The sequence below is a fragment of the Onychostoma macrolepis genome, chromosome 12 (assembly GCF_012432095.1).
Source record: "Onychostoma macrolepis isolate SWU-2019 chromosome 12, ASM1243209v1, whole genome shotgun sequence".
In the NCBI taxonomy this organism is placed as follows: Eukaryota; Metazoa; Chordata; class Actinopteri; order Cypriniformes; family Cyprinidae; genus Onychostoma; species Onychostoma macrolepis.
The window spans coordinates 2,918,654-2,945,117 of NC_081166.1; the positions used below are offsets into that span (position 1 = coordinate 2,918,654).

The 26,464-nt window shown below is 34.8% G+C and overlaps 1 protein-coding gene across 3 annotated transcripts; it reads left to right on the forward strand.

Moving 5' to 3' along the window:
• Positions 1–3,107: 3,107 nt before the first annotated feature.
• Positions 3,108–25,820, forward strand: LOC131551355 (NADPH:adrenodoxin oxidoreductase, mitochondrial-like). 3 transcript variants are annotated; one of them, XM_058794251.1, is made up of 14 exons: positions 3,108–3,380; positions 3,743–3,830; positions 3,910–3,997; positions 6,707–6,798; positions 8,252–8,347; positions 10,111–10,233; positions 11,591–11,704; positions 11,786–11,887; positions 12,727–12,834; positions 13,061–13,145; positions 16,511–16,689; positions 19,414–19,585; positions 22,386–22,559; positions 24,032–25,820. In XM_058794251.1, exons 3-14 carry the CDS (start codon positions 3,910–3,912, stop codon positions 24,160–24,162), a joined length of 1,464 nt encoding a protein of 487 aa, XP_058650234.1. In that variant the 5' UTR covers positions 3,108–3,380; positions 3,743–3,830; the 3' UTR covers positions 24,163–25,820. The 3 variants fall into 3 exon arrangements, with proteins under 3 accessions (XP_058650234.1, XP_058650233.1, XP_058650232.1); XM_058794250.1 differs by having other exon boundaries at positions 3,743–3,997; XM_058794249.1 differs by having other exon boundaries at positions 3,108–3,997.
• Positions 25,821–26,464: the final 644 nt, after the last annotated feature.

Sequence of the window (26,464 nt, forward strand, 5' to 3'; positions counted from 1 at the left end):
ATAAGTTAAGTGAATTGTCAAGTTCACTTAACTTTTTTTTTTTTTTTATTATTATTTAGGCTACTTAATTTTAAGGTAACGGGTTTCCTCAATTTTTTTAAGTTAAGTCAACTTATCACTTTTTACTTATCACAGTTTATGTCCGTGGATTCACTATCGGCTGAAGTGTAATTCCTGTGTGATACCTGGTCCTAATGAACGGAGAATTGAAAGTATGGGATATCCAAAATATTCAAATATCTAAATTATTACACAACCGATAGCTGTGGCCAGCTTTTAATTAAAGAACACAAATTAAAAATTAAAGGATCATGTACAATTGGAGTCAGATTAAATTATTCATGGAGTCAGATTTTTGATTGGAAACCAACATTTTAATGATTTAAGATAATTTCTTGAAGAAGCGCCGTATAAGACATACACACAGACAACCTTGGACCAGGCCGCTGGATTCTGCTTTTTGGGCCTGCAGGTGGATCCTTACACGGTCGTTTAGACACACTTGCTAACGTGATCAATGTAAGCCAGCAGCTGCTATGGATACAGATAGTGTTGCCAAAAATGCAGCTGCCTTGTGTTAGCCACAATGTTCCGTATATTGCCAAAACGAAGAAAGAATTCTGCTCACTGTCCTGTTTTTGTTCAGTAACGCCGGGTGGTGAATTACTCAGTGAATGAATTACAGTATGTTTGTACTTGCCATTTGTACAATAGGATGTGGTGTTTAATTAATACACACTAATTGTTTTCCTGTCATTTTTCAGGATGTAAACACTGTGGCACAACATCTGGATGGCAGTTACAGACCTCTTCGGTCACATTAAACTTTATCTCTTTTATGCACTTAACCTTTATTTATTCATTTCTTAATGTAATCAACATATTATACTACATATAATATTATACTACTTTGATTAACCATTGTGATTGTTCAATCTTATGTTGAGTTGTGATGTAAAAATCTTTGAGATTTCAAGACAATTTTGCACTGTAAAAAATAAAAAGTTGAGAAAACTTAAAAGTTTAAGGCAACCAGCTTCAGCAGATTTTTGAGTTTTCTCAACTTTTTGTTAAACTGAAAACAACAAAGACAGACTGATCATAAAAAGGAATGCAACAAAGAGTATTCAGTAAACTTTATTCAGTAATTGTATCACTTTATCTCATGCTTCCTGCTCTTTCTGTATCTGCTTTGAATATCAAACCACAATCTGGCACATCCCGAAGGAGAGAGATAGTGAAGACTGGATCTAAAACATTTGATTTATTAACATTTCACATAATTTATTACACTGATACATGTAATTATCATTCAGCCAATTCACTCAGCTGCAGTTGTGCTACGTTTGCACTCCCTCATAACTGTCAATTCATATTTCATATATGCTACAGGCACATTAAAATTAATCATGGTCAGGTAATTTCGTGGACATTTTATTCCCAAAGTGTTCAGAAAACTTTTTTCAACTTTAACAAATTAATAAATCTTATAAAGCAACTGTAACAACTGACTTGTTTTGAATGTTTTAATTCTGACATAAAACCAAAACAATAACAATAACATTTAACAATGCATAACAAAGTTTTATGCCATGAGCATGTACAAAGTCCTATTCTAAAATGAATGTAGTAATTACGCATGACTTAAAAAAAAAAAAAACCTGTTGAAAGTGTCAAAATGGATGGGTTGCAACATGACTGATTTGAAAGATTTCAAGTTCCAAATGAAACTTCTTGATTCACATCACCTCATAACTCGTGGTAGGGGAGGAAGAACAGCAGGGTCACGGGTTGTCTCAGCAATTTATACATCATCAGCCTCACAATTCTGAAATATCTGCAGCATAAACAAACTTAAATTAAATGTACATGGTCTCCAATGTGTGCATGTTATTATATACTTCTTTATATATTTCATTTTCTCAACAAACAAAAACACAAGAGACTGCTTGAGAAATATCCAAAAACTATATCTTCATAATCTTCTATTTATTTACAACATGTACCATCAGTCACGACCTTATTTTATGCTTTACATTGAGTTTATGAATCAGATATCATATTTGAGTATGGTATCCATACAATAGCTGTCACTGGGGCGGTACCTTTTCAAAAGTTACATGTCTGTACCTAAAGAGTCCATTTTGGTAACTTAAAGGTACATATTAGTACTTGACATGTACATTTTAGAACCTAATAGGTACAAAGTGTACCTTTTGAAAAGGTCAATTTTTATTAATTATACTCGAGGTCATTGAAAACACTGACATTTATTGGTTATTGGTAGAGAAAATCCTGTTTATTGTTGCATGTGTTATAGTCATATTTTGAATGTTGTTAGAGTTGAATGAGTTCATTTTCATCAATGTTCTGATTTCTGAATATTCAGATTTCATCATATCAACACAACATATTCTATCTGTTGTTTTGAAATTCACACATGAATTGAGTTAGCCTTACTGATGGATTTTACTCATAGCCCTATCTATAGGCTATTTGTTTTTGGGTTTGTTAAATAGCTATGTACAGGCCTATGCTTGTTTGATTAATATGTGTTACTAAACTAAAATACGTTTTTTTAAATTTTTTTATTAAGATACAGGATAATTTTTTGATTAAGGGATCATGGCCCACCTGAAAATAAATTTGTCTGGGTGCATGCTATCAAAATGTTTGATGGTAGGCTATGCAAACACATTATATGAACTGTATTCAAAGTGAAATAACATAAATTAAATGTTTAACAAAAAGTGGATGGTGGGCCACTTTATCTGCATTGACCTACTTTCACAAACATGAACAAATATGCAGCATTTTTCTGACATTTCAACTGCTACAATGCACTTTGTTGTGGTTGTACTGGAATAGCGATAAGAAAATGGCGGCAACACCATACCATAAATAGCCAAAGTAGTCTAATAAAACTGGACATTGATCCATATTTGAGCAATAGTAGTCAATTGAGCAACAGCTCATTCACATTCACTGCACTTTCTTTTTTCTTTTTAACAAGGCAAACACAGTCTGATTGGCACATATGGTAATTTTTAAATAATTTTAGGACATAAAACGAGAATAATTGTACTGAGCAGACAAAAACCCCATAAATCACGATCAGATAGGCTACTGATGTGAATGAGTCCATGGCCTTGTCGCTGTGTGTAATATATCTGCACACAGTCTGAGACCTTCAGTCAAGGTTAAACTGATAAAATCACTCGGATGAGCAGTGAAACCGCAAACTTCGAGGAATAAAGTGCGGTTATGCATGAAAGGATCAACAAAAGACAGCGGAAAGTGGCACGTTCACCGAGGAGGAACGTTTAACCGGAGCATTCGTTTATCACGGAGAACTTTAAGCGATGCACACTTGAACAGAAGTAAGGACACTTTACTTATAGCCTTAAACTTGTAGTTTTTCTTGTAAATGGTCACTTTTGCGTTTTTATGCACCATATATTTTTGCACGACATATTTTGTCATATGCACCGTATTTCGGATACTTTGTTTAAGAGCGTGTTGTCGCATTTATAAGATCAGCTCTGCTGCACTGCTTCTTCATATAATTGTTATGCACACTTCAAAATATGATTTTCTTCTTTAGTCTTTATTTGTGCACTCAACATCTCAAAACCGGGCAGTTTTAGTTTACTCCAAATGCACCCAGTGCAACAGAATTGGTACGATCTGAAGCAGACAGTAGAAATGCATAATGCAAATCTTTAATACAGATCTATTTCAGTTTTATTTAATGAAGTTCAGATGAACACAGACATGAATGCAAGCCCACGAATGTGACCCAAGAGCACGCGCTGAGGGATCAAAGCCCAGTAAGCAGCTTTTGGCTTCATAACAGAGTCATTGTTGGACTTGGACTGTTGTTTTAATACTGCATGCCATCTGATGAAGATGATGACTACGATAAACCTCGTGAGGGGGTCTGTCATGAAGATCCACGGCCTGTCACGCGCAGCCCGATGTCTTCCAGCTGAAGGCGGTGAGTTTATTATGTGACGCTTAACTATTTGTTTGTCTTCATGACGTCATAAGAGAATCTGCGTTTTCATGTAAACATATGAAGAGTTTATTTGCAAAAGCAGATAACTCCGTATTTTATTTTTTTTACCTAATCAAAATAACCCAACTGCTGTTTGATTGAGATTAATTGGAATGCACAATGAAAAAAACATGATTTTTGTTAAAATTGTTAAAAACTGAGTCATTAATGACTTAATGTCACTCTTCGAAACGCAATTTAAGATATTTTGGATGAAAACCGGGAGGTTTGTGACTCCCAAGTAAATGACACTGTCAAGGCCCAGAGAAGTATGAATTGTGAGGTATTTTAACTTGCAATTCTGAGTTATAAAGTCCAATTCTGAGGAAAAAATAAATAAAAATTCTTACAATTGTGAGTTCATATCTAAGATGTTTGAGAAAAATATCAGAATTGTGAGAGGAAAAAAAGTCAGAATTGCAAGTTTATATCACACAGCTCTGACTTTATAACTTGCAATTTCATGTCAGAATTGAGTCCGTATTGCAAGATTATATTTATGTATTTCTATGAGGCTGTCAAAATCTACAGCTGCTTTAAGCTCTACCACAAGCGAGATAGTTTATATCTTGTGATTCTGACTTCATACACAACTGCAAGTTTTAAAAAAAAAGTCAGAATTGTGACATATAAAAATTCGCAATTACCTTTTTTATTTTTGTTCAGTGATGGAAACTAGCTTCCATAGGTTACGAAAAAGTTGGTCATGGTATGTTAAATCTTGCCTGATGATCACAGACATAATATTTTTTAGACGAGTAAGGGCCGATGTAATTTGCATTCTCCACCGGGTTGAATTAGTAAAGAATAAAAAACCTTTCTCACATGTGGTAAGGTTTAAAGTCATATTTGAAAGCAATAAATGAGTTACTGTATATGTACTTTTCCCCCTCGCTAGAATTCCAGTTCAGTTGTGTGTTTTGCTTGGTGCCTAAACACACTACTGTGTCTTTGAGAGGTTTTCCATTCACATTCACACACAGTGTGGTTAGATCTTTTGTTACCTTTACTATAAAACAGTAGTTTTACACCATTCTTGCATACATTATTTTCCGTGGTTTGATTTAGAAGTACTACACTTTTGTTTTTTAAAACAACTCTCGGGTCTGTTTATTTTAGTATGTTATTACCAGCTAGTAAAAACAAGTCAAACGATTAATCACGATTAATCGTGTCCAAAATAAGTTTTTGTGTACATAATATATTTGTGTGTACTGTGTATATTTATGTATGTGTATGTATATATATATATATATATATGCACACATACAGAAAATATTTACATGTATTTATATTCATAAAATTGATATTACAAATATATTGAATATATAAACATAACATTTTTCATAAATATATATATATACATGCATGTGTGTGTGTGTTTATATATACATAATAAATATACACAATACATACACATATACTATGTAAACAAGAACTTTTATTTTTGATGCGATTAATCGCCATTAATCGTTTGACAGCACTAGTAAAAACCTATGTGGGGAGACAACAATTTACTTTATTCTGAATACTGGTATAAAGTTGACAGCAAATCCTACGTTGGTATACATTGCAAAAGACTCTGGAATATCCTGATGCAGGGGTGTCAAACTCAGTTCCTGGAGGGCCGGAGCTCTGCAGAGTTTAGCTCCAAATTAAACACACCTGATCCAACTAATCAAGTCTTTCAGGCTTATTTGAAAACTATATTGTATCTGTGTTGGAGCTGAGTTGGAACAAAACTCTGCAGGGCTGCGTCCCTCCAGGAACTGAGTTTGGCACCCCTGCCCTTAGGGAACATATTACTTTCCATCTGCTGAACTTTGCCTGACACTGTGGCAGAGTTCACAGAATTTCCTGCTTACTCTTGCGAGGCCTACGTTGCAAAAAACCCTGCAATATCTTTATCTGATGCTGTGCCACAGTTCTCTCCAGACATCTTACCTACATCTTTTGTAAAACAGAGAAGTCTTTAAAATATGTTTGTTTTCACATCCTTTGAAATGAGCTGTGATATTCTGAGTCTCTGTCTAGCACAGCCATAAAATAACTGCGTGAGTGTGTGTGCGTGCGTGCGTTCATGCTCGTTTCAGAGTTTTTAGGCTTGAAAAAGTATGAATAAAGAAACTGCTAAATTAATTCATATTAACTAAATAAATTAAAATGAAATGACATTTTTCTGTAACACATAGCCCTCTTTTTTTTTTTTTTTTTGTTTATTTTTATTTCAAGTTGTTTTATGCTTTTTGGGGGTATGGAATTTTTATGGACATATTTTATGAGGGGTCATCAATCAGATTTTGATGTGTTGTGCCCTAGTTTCATAGATGGATAGATAGACAGATAGATCTTGTGATTCTGACTTTTTTTCTCAGAATTGTATAAACTTGCAATTTGCGAGTTATAAAGTGAGATTCAGAGGAAAAATATTTTCTTTAAATTCTGGAAAAAAAAAACAGAATAGCAAAACAAGTCGGAATTCAGAGAAAAAGTCTGAATAGACAGATAGACCAAACATCCTGTCTTCGTCTCATACAAATCAAGCTCACAGTGTGTTGAAAGTACTGTGTGTGGTTTAAAGCGATTGCTCAATCAGTCTCTGTTGTATAATGTCAATAAAAACATGTTGTGTCTCTGTCATGTTATCAGGTGTGCGTGGGTTGTCTTCCTCATCTGGTCCAAGAGTGTGTATCGTAGGCGGAGGTCCTGCAGGTTTTTACACGGCACAACAGCTCCTGAAGGTATGCACACCAGTCCTCATTAACACGTTCTCAGGAAAGATTTAATCTAGCTTTAGCTGATTTGGTTATATTAAAGGGGTCATATAATGCAATTTTAAAGATCATTATTTTGTGTTTTTGGTGTAACAGAATATGTTGACATGCTTTAATGTTAAAAAAACACATTATTTTTCAAATACTGTACATTATTGTAGGTCCTCTATGCCCTGCCTCTCTCAATTGCGCCGTTTTCTACAAAGCCCCTCCTTCCGACAAGTGCAGTCTGCTCTGATTGGCCAACTGACCCAGTGCATTGTGATTGGCCGAACATCACAAGCACGCGTCGGAAATGTAACACCCCTTACCACAATCGCGAGCTTCAGCTTTCAAGTCAGTTTATCAGTTCAAGCCCGAAAGGGGAACAGAGTCGTGTGACAGACACAATGATGATGCTCGTATGTATTTGCAGTACACAAGCCGCAGTTAAGACGATTTCTGACGGGCTGTACACTCCGCTGTGATGTGACCCTGTTCCCCTCACACACACTTTCACACACACACAACACGTTGCGCGCAAAACTCCACATTTGAACAGTCAATAGCAAATACTGTAACTAATAACAAAACATACTTACAGTCGCTGATTCAGAAGCAGCATCTACTTTCGGAAGGCCAAATAAAGTGCTTTTGCTTTCGCAAATAGATTGAAAAATATTTTGCACAGCGTCTCCCTGACATGGCTGCATCAACACTACTGCGGTTACTGAAGCCACGCCTTCTTTCTTTGCATGAACATTTGGGCGGCATTACGCAAATATTTCCACATTATGACGTAGACATGTGGGGGCGTGTATAAATTAGCCGTTTTAGGGGGGCGTGGCAGAGTCTTAACTTTTATAAAGAATATCTCTTTGGGTTTGAGACTTTAGTGTTTGCAACTTCAGGGATCTTATAAATGCAAGGACCGCTTGTTACACTCCAAAGAGAAAGGAAAACTTGAAATTGCATCATATGACCGCTTTAAGTTGACAAACTTTGCTGACTGCATATGAACCTATTAGTTTTCCTGAGGCTTTGCATGACATTGAGCTTGAAAGTTATTTTCTTTGAAAGCTGTCCAGGTAAATTACAGCTGCTGTCCTTGAGGTTTACTTTTACCCCACATCTACAGATTCACTTTGATTCCCACGGTACAGTCTTTAACAATGCTGCTGGTTTTGAGATGGACACAATGTTCTGGCACTTGAAGACTTTCGGTCAAACCACTGAAGTATGAAAGAGGAACAACAGGTTGAATCACAAGTGCTTTGCAGAAATTGCAGGCCGTCCTGAGGGTTTGAATGCTGATCTTTAGTTCTGTGTCTGTGGGATACAGACAAACTCATCATTTTCAGTGATTCAGTGTTTAGTAGCATTTTTACACAAATCACTCATTGTTTGTTTTAGATTGTTCATTTCATTATATCCTGTTCAGGCTCGGCAGGACGCAGCCGTAGACATTTACGAGCGGCTGCCGGTGCCGTTTGGACTGGTGCGGTTTGGAGTCGCACCTGATCATCCTGAGGTCAAGGTCAGGCCTTCGTTTAGTCACTATGAAATAAAAATGAACCCTATTTACTTAGTTTTACATCAGTACAAGCCTCTCTTATATTTCATGTCTGTCATGCAGAGACCAATTTATTAATCAAATCCCCAAAAGTCAAGTTATGGTCTCTTTTTTTTTTTTCTAAACGAATATCCTGTATTACTAAACAACATATCAGATTATGCATGTAAATTGGATTAGAGAATAATGCTGATCAGTATATTGATTATTCATGATTTATCTGCTATGATTTTGCAAGTGATATGATTATAAAAGCAACTATTTTTTAACATTATCTGTTTATTTATTCATAAATATTCATTCTATTAATTGGTTTTAGAAATATCAACACTATTGAACAATAAAATAAAGTAACCAGAGAATATAAAAGGATAAATATTCCTTAAATAAAGAATAAAACCCCAAAATGTATGCATGCATGCATATGTCAGAACATTTGTATATTAATAAAAAATAAATCGTGAACAGTGTTGGGGGTAACACATTACAAGTCATGTAAGCTACATAATCAGATTACTTTTTTTCCAAGTTACTAGTAAAGTGTCACAATATTTTTTTAATTTATTTAATTTAAAAGTAACGTTTTTTTAGGGAGTAACGCAATATTGTAATGTATCGTATCGTATCAGATTGTAATAGTAATGCAATTTTGTAATTACTTTAAGAGTAACAATCCCCAACACTGATCGTGAATAGTGTTAAGCAAGTTTGAATCAGATTTCTACAAAAATATTTTCCAAATATTAAAGTAATTCAAGTTTTCTTTTAATGTGAGTTTTTCCAGAGCTAAACAATAGGGCAGTAAAATGAAGGCTTTCTTTGTTCTTTCAGTGTCGGATAACAGGTTTTAATTTGAACAAACAGAAGATCAACATTTCCTCACAAGAGCTAGTTAAAGTTCAGGTTACAGGGAAACGATGCATGTATTTTAGGACATTTGGGAACAAAAAAGTGTAATACTGTGGTTATTTTATTACACTTCTTATTTGGTCACTGAATTTCCTGAAGACTGTGGATTCTTTCATGATCCTTCCTTGTCTTGTGATTTGTGCTCATGAGAAAATTATGGGATGATGTGATTGTGAGAGATTTAAACCTCAAAAGCCAAAACTGAACTGCTAAATTGATTTATTTCCGTAAAATTCCATAAAAAGGTTGTCATATATTAAAACAGTGTTTTACTAAAAATGCACATGGTTTAATATGTTGCATTTATTACTATATATTGTTATTTACTGTATGTAATTTACAAACACTGTTTCATGATGACTGTGAATTACTATTACTAATTACATCATCAGTATTGTATATCAATTACTTTACTAATACTCAATAAGTAACTTAATTATTCAAATCGCTAATTAGGCTACATCTTAAAATCCCTATAAACCAATACAAATTAAACTCTTTATTCTTTCAATTTGAGTCAAACATTGAATAGTTTAGCCTTTTAGCTTTAAAACAACTGTAATACTTAAACATTTTTATAAAAACCACCTTTGGTTAACAAATATAAAAGCATTCTTCAGATGTTCCCGCATGCATGCGATAAACATGATGAGTCACAGACAGCGGTCTTGATAACAAACAAGCCATTCCACTGTTAGATTTCCTTAAGTTTAAGCATGTTTTTGTATTAGCTTTATTTTTCCTATACATGAATCACTTGTAAATATGTGCTAGTAAAATAATACGTTTTTTTTTTATTCCTCATTTTAATTTTCCAGAATGTCATTAACACTTTCACTCAGACGGCCCAGCATGAACGATGCAGCTTTCATGGCAATGTGAATGTGGGTAAAGATGTGACGATTAACGAGTTACGACAAGCTTACCACGCTGTAGTGCTGGTGAGGATACAAACCACGACACAACAGTAGAGAATCCAGATTAATCACTCAACTAGTGCCAGTTTTGCATAGTGAAAATTGACAATAGCAAAAATTAATATATAATATTATATGTATAGAACACTAGTATTTTTCGCCAGCTAAAAATGGTTTAAAGTCAGTTATTTCTATCTTTTGCTGTAGTGTGTCAGTAGGAAATATCTTCTTACATTTCTAAACTTTTCCAAAATTTTGCCATTAATTGTAATAATCCAGTGAGATTTTTGTTTGACTACAGCCAGTGCTCATCACAGAGATCTGATCTGATCATCATCAGTCTGTCTGGAGTGACATGAAGAAACAGAACAAACTGAGACAGACTCAATTCAGAAGAACTGTGGCAACGTCTCCAAGACGCTTCAAGAAACCTACTGTAAAGCTACCTGAGAATCTGCGCAAGTGCACCAAGGGCAAAACACTGCTTTAAACACACAAGTTGGTCACACCAAATGTTGATTTAATTTAGTTAATAGAAGTTCATTGATAAAGAAAATCTATTCATGACATTATTTTTGACAGCATCCTCATTTTACAGCATTTTACACAAGTGCCTAAAACTTTTAGCAGTACTATAGCTTTGCAGGTAGGTCTCTTGAAGCATCTTGGAGACGTTGCCACAGTTCTTCTGAATTGAGTCTGTCTCAGTTTGTTCTGTTTCTTCATGTCACTCCAGACAGACTGATGATGATCAGATCAGATCTCTGTGTCAAATCTCACTGGATTATTACAATTAATGGCAAACGAATGTTTGGAAATGTTTTGAAAATTCTAACATGCTGATTTGCTGTTCAACAAACTATTATTGTTGTTGTTGTTATTGTTATTACTGTTATTATTATTAATAATAATAATATTTAAAACGGATGCATAAATGTTTTTCAGGAATCTTTGATGAATAGAAAGATCCAAAGATCAGCATTTATCTGAAATAAAAAGCTTTTGTAGCATTATACACTATACCATTCAAAAGTTTGGAGTAATTATCTTCTTTTTTTTTGGCAAAGAAATTATAAAAATGTATACTTTTATTTAGCAAGGATGCTTTAAATTCGTCAAAAGCTGAAAAAGATTTCTATTTCAGATAAATGCTGTTCTTCTGAACTTTCAATTAATCAAAGAAACCTGAAAACATTCTGTTCAGCTGTTTTCAGCATCATCATAATACAAATGTTTCAGTCTCAGAACTATTTTTGCACACAATGAAGTTATATATGGTTCAAAGACGAGATGTTTTTCCACTGAACCATATTTTAGTGGGTGTCTTCTTTAAATCACTGCATGCCATATCATTTGATTTAATTTTCATCTCTTCTTTCAGAGTTATGGAGCCGAAGGAAATCGGTCAATGGGAATTCCAGGTGAAGATGTACCTGGTGTTTTCTCAGCTAAAGACTTTGTCGGATGGTACAACGGACTGCCCAGTAATAAGGAGGTGCCATTTCTTTTGAATTCCTCCAGACGTTTTGGTGTTTAATAACCCCTAAACTCCTTTGTTATTTCCTTTGACCTGCAGCTGCATCCAGATCTCAGTTGTGAGACGGCTGTGATTCTAGGACAGGGAAATGTGGCTCTGGATGTTGCCCGAATACTTCTGGCACCTGTAGAAATGCTGAAGGTCTGAGAGATTTATGATATATGCAAAAGTACCAGATTGTAATCGGTTTGAAGTTTAGGGAATGATTTAACTCATGAATCAATCTTGCTTGTTTCTTCATCAGATTTGGAGAAATGTAGCATTCATCTCTTGCTCATCAATGGATCCTCTGCAGTGAATGGGTGCCGTCAGAATGAGAGTCCAAACAGTTGATAAAAACATCACAATAATCCACACCACTCCAGTCCATCAGTTAACATCCTGAGAAGACAAAAGCTGTATGTTTGTAAGAAACAAATCTATCAAGACGTTTTTAACTTCAAACTGTTGCTTCTGGCCAAAATCAAGTTCATAATAACGCTTCATCCATTATCAGACTGGATGATCTGTGCCGATTTCTCTCCTGATTCAAACAAGATGACCTTTTCTCTGGAGGAAGTAATATTACGGATAGAAGACTCATATTTTAGCCGGAAGCGATGGTTTGAGGTTCAAAACATCTCAATGATAGGTTTTCAGCTTCACAAGATGTTAACTGATGGACTGGAGTGGTGTGGATTATTGTGATGTTTTTATCAGCTGTTTGGACTCTCATTCTGATGGCACCCATTCACTGCAGAGGATCCATGAGATGTAATGCTACATTTCTCCAAATCTGCCCAGTGAACAAACAAGCTCGATGGCCTGAGGGTAAGGACATTTCCAGCAAACTTTAGTTTCTGGGTGAACATTGTTTGTTGCACATGAGCTGATAACATCAGATACATTTCTGTAATGACTTGGGAAAGTTTTTCCTCAGTAAACTTCCCTTTCCTGTCTTGATTTTGATAATTTTAGTTTACTCTACTGCCTTCTTTCAGGAAACTGATATTACCCACAATGCACTAGAAGCATTGGCAGGCAGTAAAGTGCGAAGGGTTTTGATCGTAGGCCGACGAGGACCTCTTCAAATCGCATGTACCATCAAGGTATGACTCTCTTGCTTCACTCCCTCGAAGTGAATGAAAACCATTTGAGTGACAGCTGTGAATTTGGAAAATAAAGCAGAAGAACCTGTTGATCGAATTGCAGGAGGAAAAACACTGTATTGCATAATGGAAAAACCCTCATGAACTTTTTATTAACTTTGCAAGTGAAAGCTTTGAAATGAATGTGTGAGGGAACAGGATTGTTTATTTTTGTTTATCTCTTCAGGAACTCAGAGAGATGGTCAATCTGCCAAACACCAGGGCTGACATGCTGCCCACTGACTTTGAGGGCATCGCAGAAGCTTTGAAAGGTAAATTCATTCAAATCAAAGGGTTTATTTACATAAAAATAACCCTCATGTCAAGCCAAACCCCTGACTTTCATCAGTTAAACCTAGAGTTAATTAAGAGATTAATGCAGCTCTGTACATATCGGGAATGATGCTTGAGCTCCAGAAATAAAAGCATAAAACTACTATTAAAGCCTTGCAATGTTTAATATAATGAAATTGAATAAGTCACATTGACTAACTGTGTGAAACAATTCCTGTCTGGCAGTTCTTGATTTCCAGATCAAAGGGTCTGACAAATGAATTCACTTCTTTTTTGGATATTTCCAGCATCTGGAGTTAAGGTGCTTTTGAAGCTGATATGGCAATGAACTCAAATAAATTCATTAAATGATCTTTAAATTATGTTTTTCATTTGAGCTGATGTTTTCTCTCCTTCTCTATTACCCCTTTCATCTTTACTGAAACCAACTCAAGGCCTCTGTCCTTTCAGAAACTATATAAGAACAAATGCATGTCTGTTGTTCATCAGCTGCATCCAGACTAGATGAATGTGTGACATTTCAAAGAAAACATCAACACATGTTTGGGCTCTTTTACTCAAAACTTCAAAATGTTATACAAACTCAAAAGTTTTGTTTTTCCTGTTAGTTTCAAACATAATTCAAAATACTTTCTGTGAATCTTTCACACTAGATTTAGAAATTATGTTGCTGTTTTTTTGTAATGGTTACTGTAAATTAGTTTATAATGAGTAAATTAGTTTATAATTTTTTTTATTTTATTTAATTTTTTTAGAAATTTATATTTTTATGCTGCAAGGATGCATTAAATTGATCAAAAGCGTCAGTAAAGACATTTCTAATGTTACAAAAGATTTGTATTTCAAGTAAATGCCATTCTTTTGAACTTTTTATTGATCAAACAGTGTATCATGGTTTCCTCAAAAATATTGTGTTGTGTTTTCTCCCTAAAAATGCTAGTTAATGTTATTGCGTTGGACTAAAACTTAGTCACTTCACAAATAATTGTATAATTTTTGTGCTTTTTTTGCGATTTCCTGTTCCACCTTGTTACACCTGAAGTGTAAAAATGACCGGCTGCAAAAAATTGCTTATAAATTTCTCATTATGCAATATTGTTAACAAATATGGGATTCAGTCTTTTCACCAAGTTTTGTTTCAGTTGGCACAGATTGTGTAACTAATTGATCATAGGCCTCATTAATCTTGAGTTTATGCACCTCCTGAATCTTAAGAAATCCGAAACCTAATTGAAAGAAAATGAAAAAACTCAGGACCTCTTCAAATCACATGTACCTTCAAGATATGACTCTCTTGCTTCACTCCCTCAAAGTGAATGGAAACCATTTGAGTGACAATTGTGAATTTGGAAAATAAAGTGAAAGAACCTGTTGGTTGACTAATGGAAAACACTCATGACATATGATGTATAATTATATTGTTTAATTGCAAGTGAAAGGTTTCAGAATGAGTGTCTAAGGCTGCAGGGAATAGGACTATTTTGTTTATCTCTTCTGGAAATTAGAGAGATGGTCAATCTGAGACGTGATCCGTTCCTAAAATACCTAGAAATACAAAACTGAAAGAAAAAAAAAAATACAGGGTGCATTTGGGGGCTGTACAGTTTACTAGCAAGATAAGTGTCCTTTTCTTTTCTGTCCCTCATACTTTAGAAAACAACCTATAAAATACAGCAAAAAGCAGAAATATTGTGTGAAAATTTTGCTTTAAATAACTGTTTTCCGTTTGAATATATTTTAAAATGCAGTTTATTCCTGTGTTGGTCTTAGCAATTTTCAGTATCATTACAAAAGCTTTCTATTTTAGATAAATGCAGTTCTTTTGAACTTTCTGTTCATCAATGAATCCTATAAAAATGGTACACTACTGTTTTCAACATTGCTAATAATCAGAAATGTCTGAAGGATCATGTGACACTGAAGACTGGAGTAATGATGCTGAAAATTCAGCTTTGATCACAGGAATAAATTACATTGTAAAATGTATTCAAATAGATATTTTAATATTTGAGAATATTTCTGTTTTTACTGCATTTATTATCAAATAAATTCAGCCTTGGTCTGCAACAGAGACTTCTTTCAAAAACATTTAAAAATCAGTCTAAAACTTTTAAATAGTATTTTATCTCGCTAGATTGTTTGATCTGGAATTGTGCAGCACCACTCAAAAGTCAAAATAATGTCCAGAGTTAATATAAATTAGGTCTGTTTAGCTGAGCTATTTCTAAAGAAAAATTCCTGGTCTGTTTCTTCAGAAAACATTTACTGGCAATTACTGAGCACGTCCAGACATTTCTACAGTGATTTTATCATCAAACCAGCCAGAGCGCCCCTAACCATGGCACACAGCCTCCTGCATTCACACGGTGCGAGAAGAAAGAGAGAGAGACTGACTGACTGACGACTAGCTTGTGTGGGAGTAAATTACAACTTTGATTAAACATGATTGTTCTGAATCTCCAGCGTGAGAAAATCAGCTTGTGCTTCACTTGTGGAATTGTGGTGAGAGTTGGCAGCCTGTTTTTGCGTCTCAGGAATAAATGACATTTTAAAAATATTCAAATAGATAATTAATTGCATTATTTCACAATATTACTCTTTCATCAAATAAATCCTTGGTGAGCAAAAGAGACTGATCCCAAACTTTTACACACTTTTATCCAACTTTGTTCATTTGTGAAAGTATAAACTTAAAAATTGTTCTTACAATTCCTTCCTTTTGACTTCAAACATATTCCTTTTCAAATCATTGTCAATAAACAGCAGCCAGCTGTAAAAACTTTCTCCATACAATGAGTTTTCAATTTTCAATTTCAATTCACTTTATCTTTATTTCTTCCAAAAATTGTCTCGCATCCCATAGCGTTTACTGTCTAACGTTAATTCACAGCAGTATACAGTACACGCACACAAAAGTACACATTGGTACACATCCATCTGCAATGCAAAAAGCTTAAGTACTTTCCATTCCTCAGAATCTTGCTGTCTACTTAGACCCCCTATTCTGATTAATTCATTTTACTGACTGATGAACAAAAGATTTATGTAATCTGTTCAATCTGGCATATTTTACTCTCAGTCTTATGCCAGATTGAACAGATTACGTAAATATTTTTATTTACTATAGTAAAATTGATTTATTATAGTTACTATTATATATGCATTTCTGTATTTATGAACCTGATTTTCTGGGTAAATTCACAGTCTAAGTCTTTGAATAGGTCTTAACATTCCTTCTGGTATATAAAGTAACTTCACTTTCCCTTTGCATTCCTCATTAAGTTTCCAAATCACCTTAGCATGGCAGAGCATTAAGATGTGTGTGTGTGTGTGTGTTCATTAGATCTTCCCCGGCCAAGAAAAAGACTGACAGAGTTAATGATGAAAGCCGTAAAGGAAGGCGGAGACAATAAAGCTGAGAAATGCTGGGGCTTCCGCTTCTTTCGCAGTCCTGTGGAGGTTCTCGCAGGGGCTGATGGGAAAAGAGCTACTGGATTCCGATTGGCTCTTAATAAGCTTGAGGTAAACATGCAAAACAGAATAAGAACCATGGCTGCATCTGAAATCGAATACTTCCCTACTTTATGGTAGGCAAAAAATAGCATGCGACAAAAGAAGTGTGTCAAAATTCACAGTACTCATAAAAGAGTAGGGAAAAAAGTACCTGGATGACATGCTACTACCGGAGTGTTTCTGAAGTGTGCACGTGATGAACACTTTACTATCCCATGAGGCCACGGGAGATGATTTATGAATGGCAATGATGTGATGCAACTGATGCTGGTTGGTCACGTGTAAATGACAACATAGGGAATGTAGTACATCCAAATTACATTCATACTATATAGAATCTACTCTACTCTTATTTAAAAATATATCAAAACTTCATTTTTGATAAGTAATATGCATTGCTAAGAACTTAATTTGGACAACTTTAAAGGCAATTTTCTCAATATTTAGATTTTTGTGCCCCCTCAGATTCCAGATTTTCAAATAGTTGTATCTCTGCCAAATATTGTCCTATCATAACCATACATTAATGGAAAGCTTATTTATTCAGCTTTCAGATAATGTATAGATCTGAAAAAATGAAAAAACAAAACAAAACAAATGGGTTAGGGTTAAAAAAAATGACCCTTATGACTGGTTTTGTTGTCCAGGTTCATAATTGTATCTTAACACTTTCACAGTATACACTACCATTCAAAAGTTTAGGGTCAGTAAATTGTTAGTCTTATTCAGCAAAAATGCATTAAATTGATCAACCAACAATTACATTAAAACATTTATACTGTTACAAAACATTATTATTTCTAATCAAGGCTCATATGACAGTGAAGACTGAAGTAATGATGCTAAAAATTCAGCTTTGATCACAGGAATAAATTACATTTTGTCAACGTTTGTTAAGATTATTCTTTAAGAGATCAAGGGTAATGAAAGTTTGTCGACTTAATGCGAGCAATTCATCCACACTATTTCTTTTAAGTGCCTCAGAGATCGAAGCAAGTATTCCAGATGGACAAAATCATTGGTTTCATATGTTGTTTCTGATTTGCATAAATAGACTGTGAAAAGTGTTTTATGTAAACCAGCTGATTTGGTTTGGACTTGGAACAAATTGGGGCTCTTATTCTAAACAGATTTGACCTCATAAATCCTGATTTCAGATCCTGAACAAATCTCTAGCCAATAAACCTCCCCGTCTGTTTGGATGTATATATTTCTAAAACACATTATTAAATGTGACCATAATGAATGTGAATTAAACAATGAGTTGAACCAGCAGGACTGGCTCTGCCACACAGTTGTTTCAGTAATCTGAGCTCTTAATGTTTTTGGAGTTCTTTGTTTTGAGAGGTCATTGCACAACAAGACTGCATTTTTAGCTCCATTTTAAATCTGGAAAGTCCTGATAGAGAAGCATGTTTAGTTTGCCACTGATCGTGATCACTCTTGCTTGATAACAAACCAGCTTTCTGTTTTGTTTTTTAAGTTTGTGGTTTAGGAAAGTGTTTTGCTAATTGTACAGAAATGATTACTACAGAGTTAGTTGGATTCATATGTGACCCTGAATCACAAAACCAGTCTTAAGTCTCTGGGGTATATTTGTAGCAATAGCCAAAAATATATTGTGTGGGTCAAAATTATCCATTTTTCTTTTATGCTAAAAAATCATTAGGACATTAAGTAAAGATCATGTTCCATGAAGATATTTAGTAAATTTCCTACTGTAAATATATCAAAACTTCATTTGATTAGTAATATGCATTGCTAAGAACTTAATTTGGACAAATTTAAAGGCGATTTTCTCAATATTTAGATTTTTTTGCACCCTCAGATTCCAGATTTTCAAGTATTGCCAAATATTGTCCAATCCCAACAAACCATACATCAATGGAAAGCTAATTTATTCAGCTTTCAGATAATGTATAAATCTCAATTTTATTTATTCCTGATTTCAACTAATACAAATTTGTAGTCTTAATGTGAGTGATCCATCCACATTATTCATTTTCATCAATCACAATACAAATTTTCCAGATAAATGAAATCATTGGCACCATAGTTTCAGATCATACAGTATATATACTGTATATATCAGATCATCTCTCTCTCTCAAGGTCAATAAAATATAAATACATACATACATACATAAATAGATTCCAAAAAGTATCTTTGATAACAATAATTTTATCTTATTCAACAAAGAATTTATTTAACATCAGAAATGTCAGCATTGTTGCACAGCATGAGGTTGCAACAACAAAGCTTGTTTATAGAATATACTGTATACTGTGTGTTTTGAATCAATTGAAATAGAGAGCTCGATGGAAATTTTTTTCCCCAACTTCAGAACATTTTGCAAACCGGTTCAACTGATTCTTTGAAATGAACCAACTCAAAACAATGATTTGTGTTATCTTACATCATAGAAGCGTTGCAAAACAATAAGCGAAAGCAGAACAAACAAGCTGAAATGGGCTTTAGAAACACATAAATTTAAATCACATTTTGATATTAACAGTGTTTTTTAATTTTATATTACCATCAATATCCTTGTGTAAATATTATAAATAATCAATATATAGTCCAGTCCACAGTAATATTGCTTTGCTCATCCTCTAATATTTATTAATCAAGCTATATTTCCTCTCTCTGTCATGTCTGTATGTAATGTGATGTGTTTGTGAGGGTGTTTTGGGCCGGGTGTGAAGTCTGTGTGGTCTCTGTGTTGTGTATCAGGGTTTGGGCGAGAGTGCACGTGCAGAGCCCACCGGTCAGCTGGAGGTTGTAGATTGTGGCCTGATCATCAGCAGTATCGGCTATAAAAGCATTCCCATCGACCCCGCTGTGCCCTTTGACCCCCGAAGAGCCATCGTGCCTAATGAGATGGGAAGAGTGCAGGACACAGCAGGTCAGAGGGGTGAAAAATGTGTTTTCATCCACCGGCGGGGCTCAAAACCAGAAATCAGAGGAGAAGAAACAAGAATGTTTATGGATGAGTTTCATTTAATTGCCTTACAGCAGGACAGGAGGCTTTTATAGTTCTAACTGATAGTTGCATATTTTATGGTTTTTTGTCCCTCACGTTCAAAATGGTAATCAGCCGACCACAAAATGTTTTTTGACAAGTATAATTACTATAGGAAAAGGCAGTGTGCATTTATTTGACAGACTGTTGTCTGTTCTTATACTTAGCACTTTATTTTCCCCTGACATTTAAAATAGAATGATTTTAATGATTTCACACGAATATCAGGTGTTTGGTTGTTTGAGATTTACTCTGCATTTTGTCATTTATGCGTGTTTGTGTGTGTGCATGTGTGTGTATATATACATACATACACACACACACACACACACATATATACATATGTAAAAAATGTTAATTATTTTATTGCCCAGCTCAAAATATAAACAATTTTAAAATAATAATAAAATAAAATCGGTAAAATCAATTTCTTTTAAATAAGTGGAAAATAAAGTGCTAAATACAAGAACAGATGTCTGTCAGTTTGTGGGAAACTATATTCAGTGGTCTTTTCATGGGAAAGCTTTTGTACTAATAATGTAAGAATATCTCCTGGTGTTTCTGGTGGGTTTTTTTTGGCCTAGCTGTATTAACAAATATATCTATATAAAATTATGTGACCATTTGTCCCATCCAAGTGCACACACACACACACACACACACACACACACACGGAGCAGTGGGCAGTCATTTTTGCTGTGGTGCTCGGGGAGCAATTGACCTATCGGTAAGCCCGGTCCCTTTGTGTGTGACTGCAATAGAGTGCATTTTTATAGAAATTGGCATATAAAATCAACAAATTTCACATAAATCTGAAAATTTCCACTCATAAATGAAGGACTGGTACTAGAGCACAAATGCAACATGGAACAAGCATGTTCACTCACACACAGTTACACACACACACACACACACACACACACACACACACACAGTTACACAGAGTTACACACAGGTGTGACATAGGTGTCCAGGGCATTTTTTAGATTTTGGCAAATAAAATGCACAGAACATAAATGCATAACAATGTGAGGGGGTAGACTTAACACACACACACACACACACACACACACACACACACACACAGAGAGAGAGACATTTCTGCAAATTTATGTAACATATTTTGCAAAAGCAGACCATTCAAAAGACCAGACAACAACAACAAATTCTAACCTTTGACAAAAATATGGATTTTTAATATATTTTAGAATTTTTAAATATATTTTCACAAAAAATATATCATAAAGTTGCAAGGAGAAGCTGAAACATGAAGAAAAATTGACTTGAAACTGAACTGAAAATGAATGAGTCATCATTACACTTTTTTTCTTTAACTGTAATTCCTAAAGTTTTTATTCTAACCTGCAGATGGCAGTATTCTATCCCTAACACATGGACCAATATCTAGAAACCATTTATTTTTAATTTAGGTCATAATTTAAGTGATTTTTTCATAAAAAAATTTTTTTTCATAAGCCAATTTATGGCGTAGTTGAGTAATTGTGCAGTAAATGGGTAAAAAAGTATCAAATATCCACAAAAACGCAGCATAAATGTATAGTTGAGAAATAAAAAAATAAAAAAATGATATATAGTTTGTCATATAAAAAATGTATATTTCCTTATGCAATCGCTCTAAAAGTTTGGGGTCTATCTGACCCCAAGGACCTTAAACGTAAGCCCTACTCGAGGGACGATCTAGGGTAATTACTGTTGCTCCCTCGGACAAACAAACGGAGTTGCTCACTGTCTTACAATGACAGCTACAGTGTGAAAACCTTGTCACAAGATGTTTTTGCACAATTTTGGACACAGAAGGCCACCAAATGGGAATTAAATATTCCATGGAGAGATTTATGAAATATTTAAAAATAAATACGGTGGGTAACTCGAAGGAGGGTTTACAAGAGGGAGAAGTCTCATATTACGGTCGGTCATCACGATCGCGGATGACAACATGCAGGATCAACACTGTTTATGTATCGCAGGGTATGATTAAATGAATGCACATTTAACCAGTTTAATATGGAGAGGCACTGAAATGTAGATCTTCGTTTATGTGTTTTTGACCTACACTGTACAAGACGCGAGAACAGTCCGCTATTTAGGTTGTACGTTAGCATGGACTCACTAACTTTAACGTTAGCTAGTTTTAGCCAGAGATACCTTGCTAAAGCACAAGATAACATTAACGTTCTGCTTGAGCAGATGGAAATTGTAACTTAATGAGTGTATGAAAACCAGAAAATGAACGTTTTTGTCTTCATTTGTATTGGGGTGAATACTTAAGGACATTTTGCTCTGTTTTGTCTGGATTCAGGAAATGTAATAAAATAAATTATATTGCCCATCCTCTCAGGATACCTTGAATCAGTGTTACAAGTACCCCAGACACATAGTTTTTCCATTTTTGAAGCATAAACCCCATAAATCCGATGCAAGCTTCAGATCTTCCAATGTTTCTCTATGCGCTGAAACCTAAAGATGTCCGAGTTCCGCTCCCCGTGCAACTGATACTCGACTGCCATTGGCTAGACTACGTTCGAGGGGAGGGGCTTACCAATAGGTCAACTGGAGGTTCAGAGCTTTCTGGGTACTGAAGATGAAAGAGAGTTTACATTTCAAAAACATTCTTTCCTTCCCCCATTTATAATTGTAATTGTCTGTGTTGATGTGTGGGCAGGTCTGTACTGCAGCGGCTGGGTCAAACGTGGACCAACTGGTGTGATTGCAACCACCATGAACGACAGTTTTGATACGGCACGTGCTTTGATTCAGGATATGGAGGCGGGCAAGCTGGATCTGTCAGTCAACAAAGCGGGCGCTCAAGCGATCACTGCCCTTCTGCAAACACGAGGTCAGTTGCGCTAGATACCAAAACTCAGAGACCGCAGAGTCCTGACTAAATTAAGAGCTGACTGATATATGACTGATTAAGAGCAACGTCAGCATACAAATGAGGCTCCTGACAAGACTCATCGCTGCTGATGGAGTGTGCCATAAGCATGTTTAATGCTTTTTATCTGCCTATAGGGTACAATAGTCAATTTTAATTGGATTAAGTTCCTAAGTTTAAAAAAAAATAGTATCAGTATCAGATATATATGATGGCATTGTAGTGCCACATTACAATAATCAGTTACCAAAAAATACAAGATTTTGAGAAAGGTTGGTAACGTAAGAAACAATCATCATGTTTTGTGAGGAAAATGCTCTGACATGATCTGAAATTTTGACATTGGAGATTAAAGACATAATGTTGTGTGAAGGCCTGAAGAAATATTGCAAGAAAAATATCACAAGGCATTAATATATATCATAGGGTTTTTTAATTTTAATTTCAACATTTTTATGTTTAAAATGTTAAATTATGTTTACTTTCAACAATTTCATAGAAATTATACATTGTTCATATTTAAATGTTAATGTTTTTATTATTTTAACATGGCAGTAAAATGGCCAGTGTTTACATTAATAAATAAATGAATAATTTTAGTTAATTAATAATAATAATTAATTTAATACATTTTCATTAACACAAATTGTAGATTTTAATATTAATCTTTATTTAATATGGCATTAATATTAATTCATAAAAATAAAATAATACATTATACGTTAATACAAATTGTATTTTTTAAAAATTTAAATTTAAATTTGAATGTTTTTATTATTTTAGAATGTCACGTAATGTCGAGTAAAGGCATTCTTACATTAATTTAAAATAGGCTATTATTCAGCTGTAGATTATAATTATACAAATTATAATTACACACCAAGGCTGCTCTCCAGGCAAAATCTCACAGATGTTTATTGATATTTATTTCATCCTCCGGTTTGTATGCATCTTTTTCTCTGAGCTCACTGCAATGCATTCTGGGATTGTCTTTTATGTGAAGGATATGTGTATTTTGATCCAAAGAGGTTATTAGAAAGAAGCATTGTTATACTAGCTACTCTACCTTGGAATAACTTTCAGGTTGAGGCATGCATCTGTGATTCATTATAATGCTGCCTGTGATGAACGTTCACTAGGTTTGGCCAAAAGCATTAATTCTGCTGATTTTGCACATGCATGTTGCTCTACTGTTGCATCATTTTTATGGCTCAGCGAGGGATTATTACGTTACTGGGTTTGAATCACAGTCAGAGGAAGTTTGGAATAAAACTTATGATGACTGATTAATAAAAGCCAGGTTTTGTCATTTAAAATGTTTTTTTGTTCCAAGATTGTAAGCTGATTCTTAAAAGAAAAAAATAATAATAAATAAATACATCAGATTTTGAAGTGAAAACAAAAGTTTATCATTGGGTCATGTGTGTCAACAGGTGTGAGAACGGTGCTTTTTTCACAGTGGGAGAAAATTAATGCAGAGGAGCAGAAAAGAGGCAAATCCCTGGGAAAACCCAGGGAAAAAGTTCTGGATGTGGATGAGATGCTGAAAATAGCCTGGTCCTGAGAAGCGCTGCCAAGAGCGTATCTGTTGATGCCATTAAAAACAACCAAAAATGATCTCGCACACCTTTTTTTTTTCCCCCTCTGTGGAACATAAAAAGATAATATTTGGCTAAATGTACTTGCTGCTCTTCTTAATACAATGAAAAATTACAAATAATGATTGAAAATTTGGATGTGTTATTCTCACAAAACTATCATATGACATCTGGAAATAGTGCACAAATGATATGGATAAGATCTACGATGCTTTCTTGTGCATTGTTGTAGTTCTTCAGTTTCATTGTATAATAAGAGCAACTGGGGGTTTCTTCTAAACATCATCTTTTCATTTCCAGAGAATAAATCAAGTGGAATGATATGACGGGCTTGAGGCACGTTTCATGTCATTTGAGGACTGTTCTTTTAAAAGAAAGCTGTGCTGGATTTTATGGTTCATGCATTTGTTTACCAAGTACAGATTGTATCAGTAAAGAATCTTGTTAATGAATTTAGCTGTGATGTCAGGACATGGACTTTCAACAATTACTTGCATTTCTCCTAAGTGCTACTGATATAATGTGAAACGATGAAGTTGGACCAGTCGTTATCCAAATAGTTTACATTAGTCGCTTCCTGTTAACGTGTTGTTTTTGCAAGAATAAACTTGTCTTTGTGAAATAGCTTGAATCCACATTGAAAATATTTTTACATAATAAATAATACACTCATGCGCAGTCTTGAGCGCACATCTCAGAAAGCTGACTGTTTCTATAGCAACCGGGACTTCTAATGGCAGCTGCAATGACTTTACCGATTAGCGATTGGCTATTTCATTCAGAAGGCGGGGCTTCCTGTGATTGACAACGAGTGACACATATTGGCTGTTCTATAGTCTTTGTTTGTGAGCCACACTCATGTTCGTTGACCGGACACCTGAAAATTTTAAACACTCAGGATGGAGCCCAGCTGTGTTCTGCTGGTGGAATATTGTGCTGTACAGAAAACATATGAAAGAAACCTTTGTTCCCGATTGTTATGCCTTAGCACTAACCGGCAATACTGGCATTTAAAACCCCCAGAACTGAGCCCAGATGTGTGTGCTGTTGTTGGAGGGCGTCCTGTACCAGTCATGTAAAACAAATAGTATAAAACAGATAGTTCCAGTCGTTGATTTTGATTGGTTGAGCTGCGTTCAAAGCTGTTGTAATTTACTCTACAAATATATAGGGATGAATTCAGCAAAAGTGGGACATCAGCTAAATTGGGACAAATAAGCTTTTGGTGTTGTGCTTCTTTTTTTTTAATATTGCTAAGAATGGGCGGTCTTGAAATTTTGTAATAACAGTAGCTACTTGATTATTCAAATGTAAATCATATGGGTGTGGTTACCACTCAAATACTGGAAGGTGTGAGAAAGTACATGTTAAGTGTCCGTACATAGTTTAAATCTATTAAAATTGTTAAGGTTTAAATTTTAATATAAAAAGTATTTCAACCGACAATGTATATTTTTAGTACATATGTTCATGCGATCATTCAATTTCATGCAAAGTTGTGCGAGTTTCTTTATATATACAGGTGCATCTCAATAAATTAGAATGTCGTGGAAAAGTTCATTTATTTCAGTAATTCAACTCAAATTGTGAAACTCGTGTATTAAATAAATTCAATGCACACAGACTGAAGTAGTTTAAGTCTTTGGTTCTTTTAATTGTGATGATTTTGGCTCACATTTAACAAAAACCCACCAATTCACTCTCAACAAATTAGAATATGGTGACATGCCAATCAGCTAATCAACTCAAAACACCTGCAAAGGTTTCCTGAGCCTTCAAAATGGTCTCTCAGTTTGGTTCACTAGGCTACACAATCATGGGGAAGACTGCTGATCTGACAGTTGTCCAGAAGACAATCATTGACACCCTTCACAAGGAGGGTAAGCCACAAACATTCATTGCCAAAGAAGCTGGCTGTTCACAGAGTGCTGTATCCAAGCATGTTAACAGAAAGTTGAGTGGAAGGAAAAAGTGTGGAAGAAAAAGATGCACAACCAACCGAGAGAACCGCAGCTTTATGAGGATTGTCAAGCAAAATCGATTCAAGAATTTGGGTGAACTTCACAAGGAATGGACTGAGGCTGGGGTCAAGGCATCAAGAGCCACCACACACAATTTGGCTACAGTTGTCGTATTCCTCTTGTTAAGCCACTCCTGAACCACAGACAACGTCAGAGGCGTCTTACCTGGGATAAGGAGAAGAAGAACTGGACTGTTGCCCAGTGGTCCAAAGTCCTCTTTTCAGATGAGAGCAAGTTTTGTATTTCA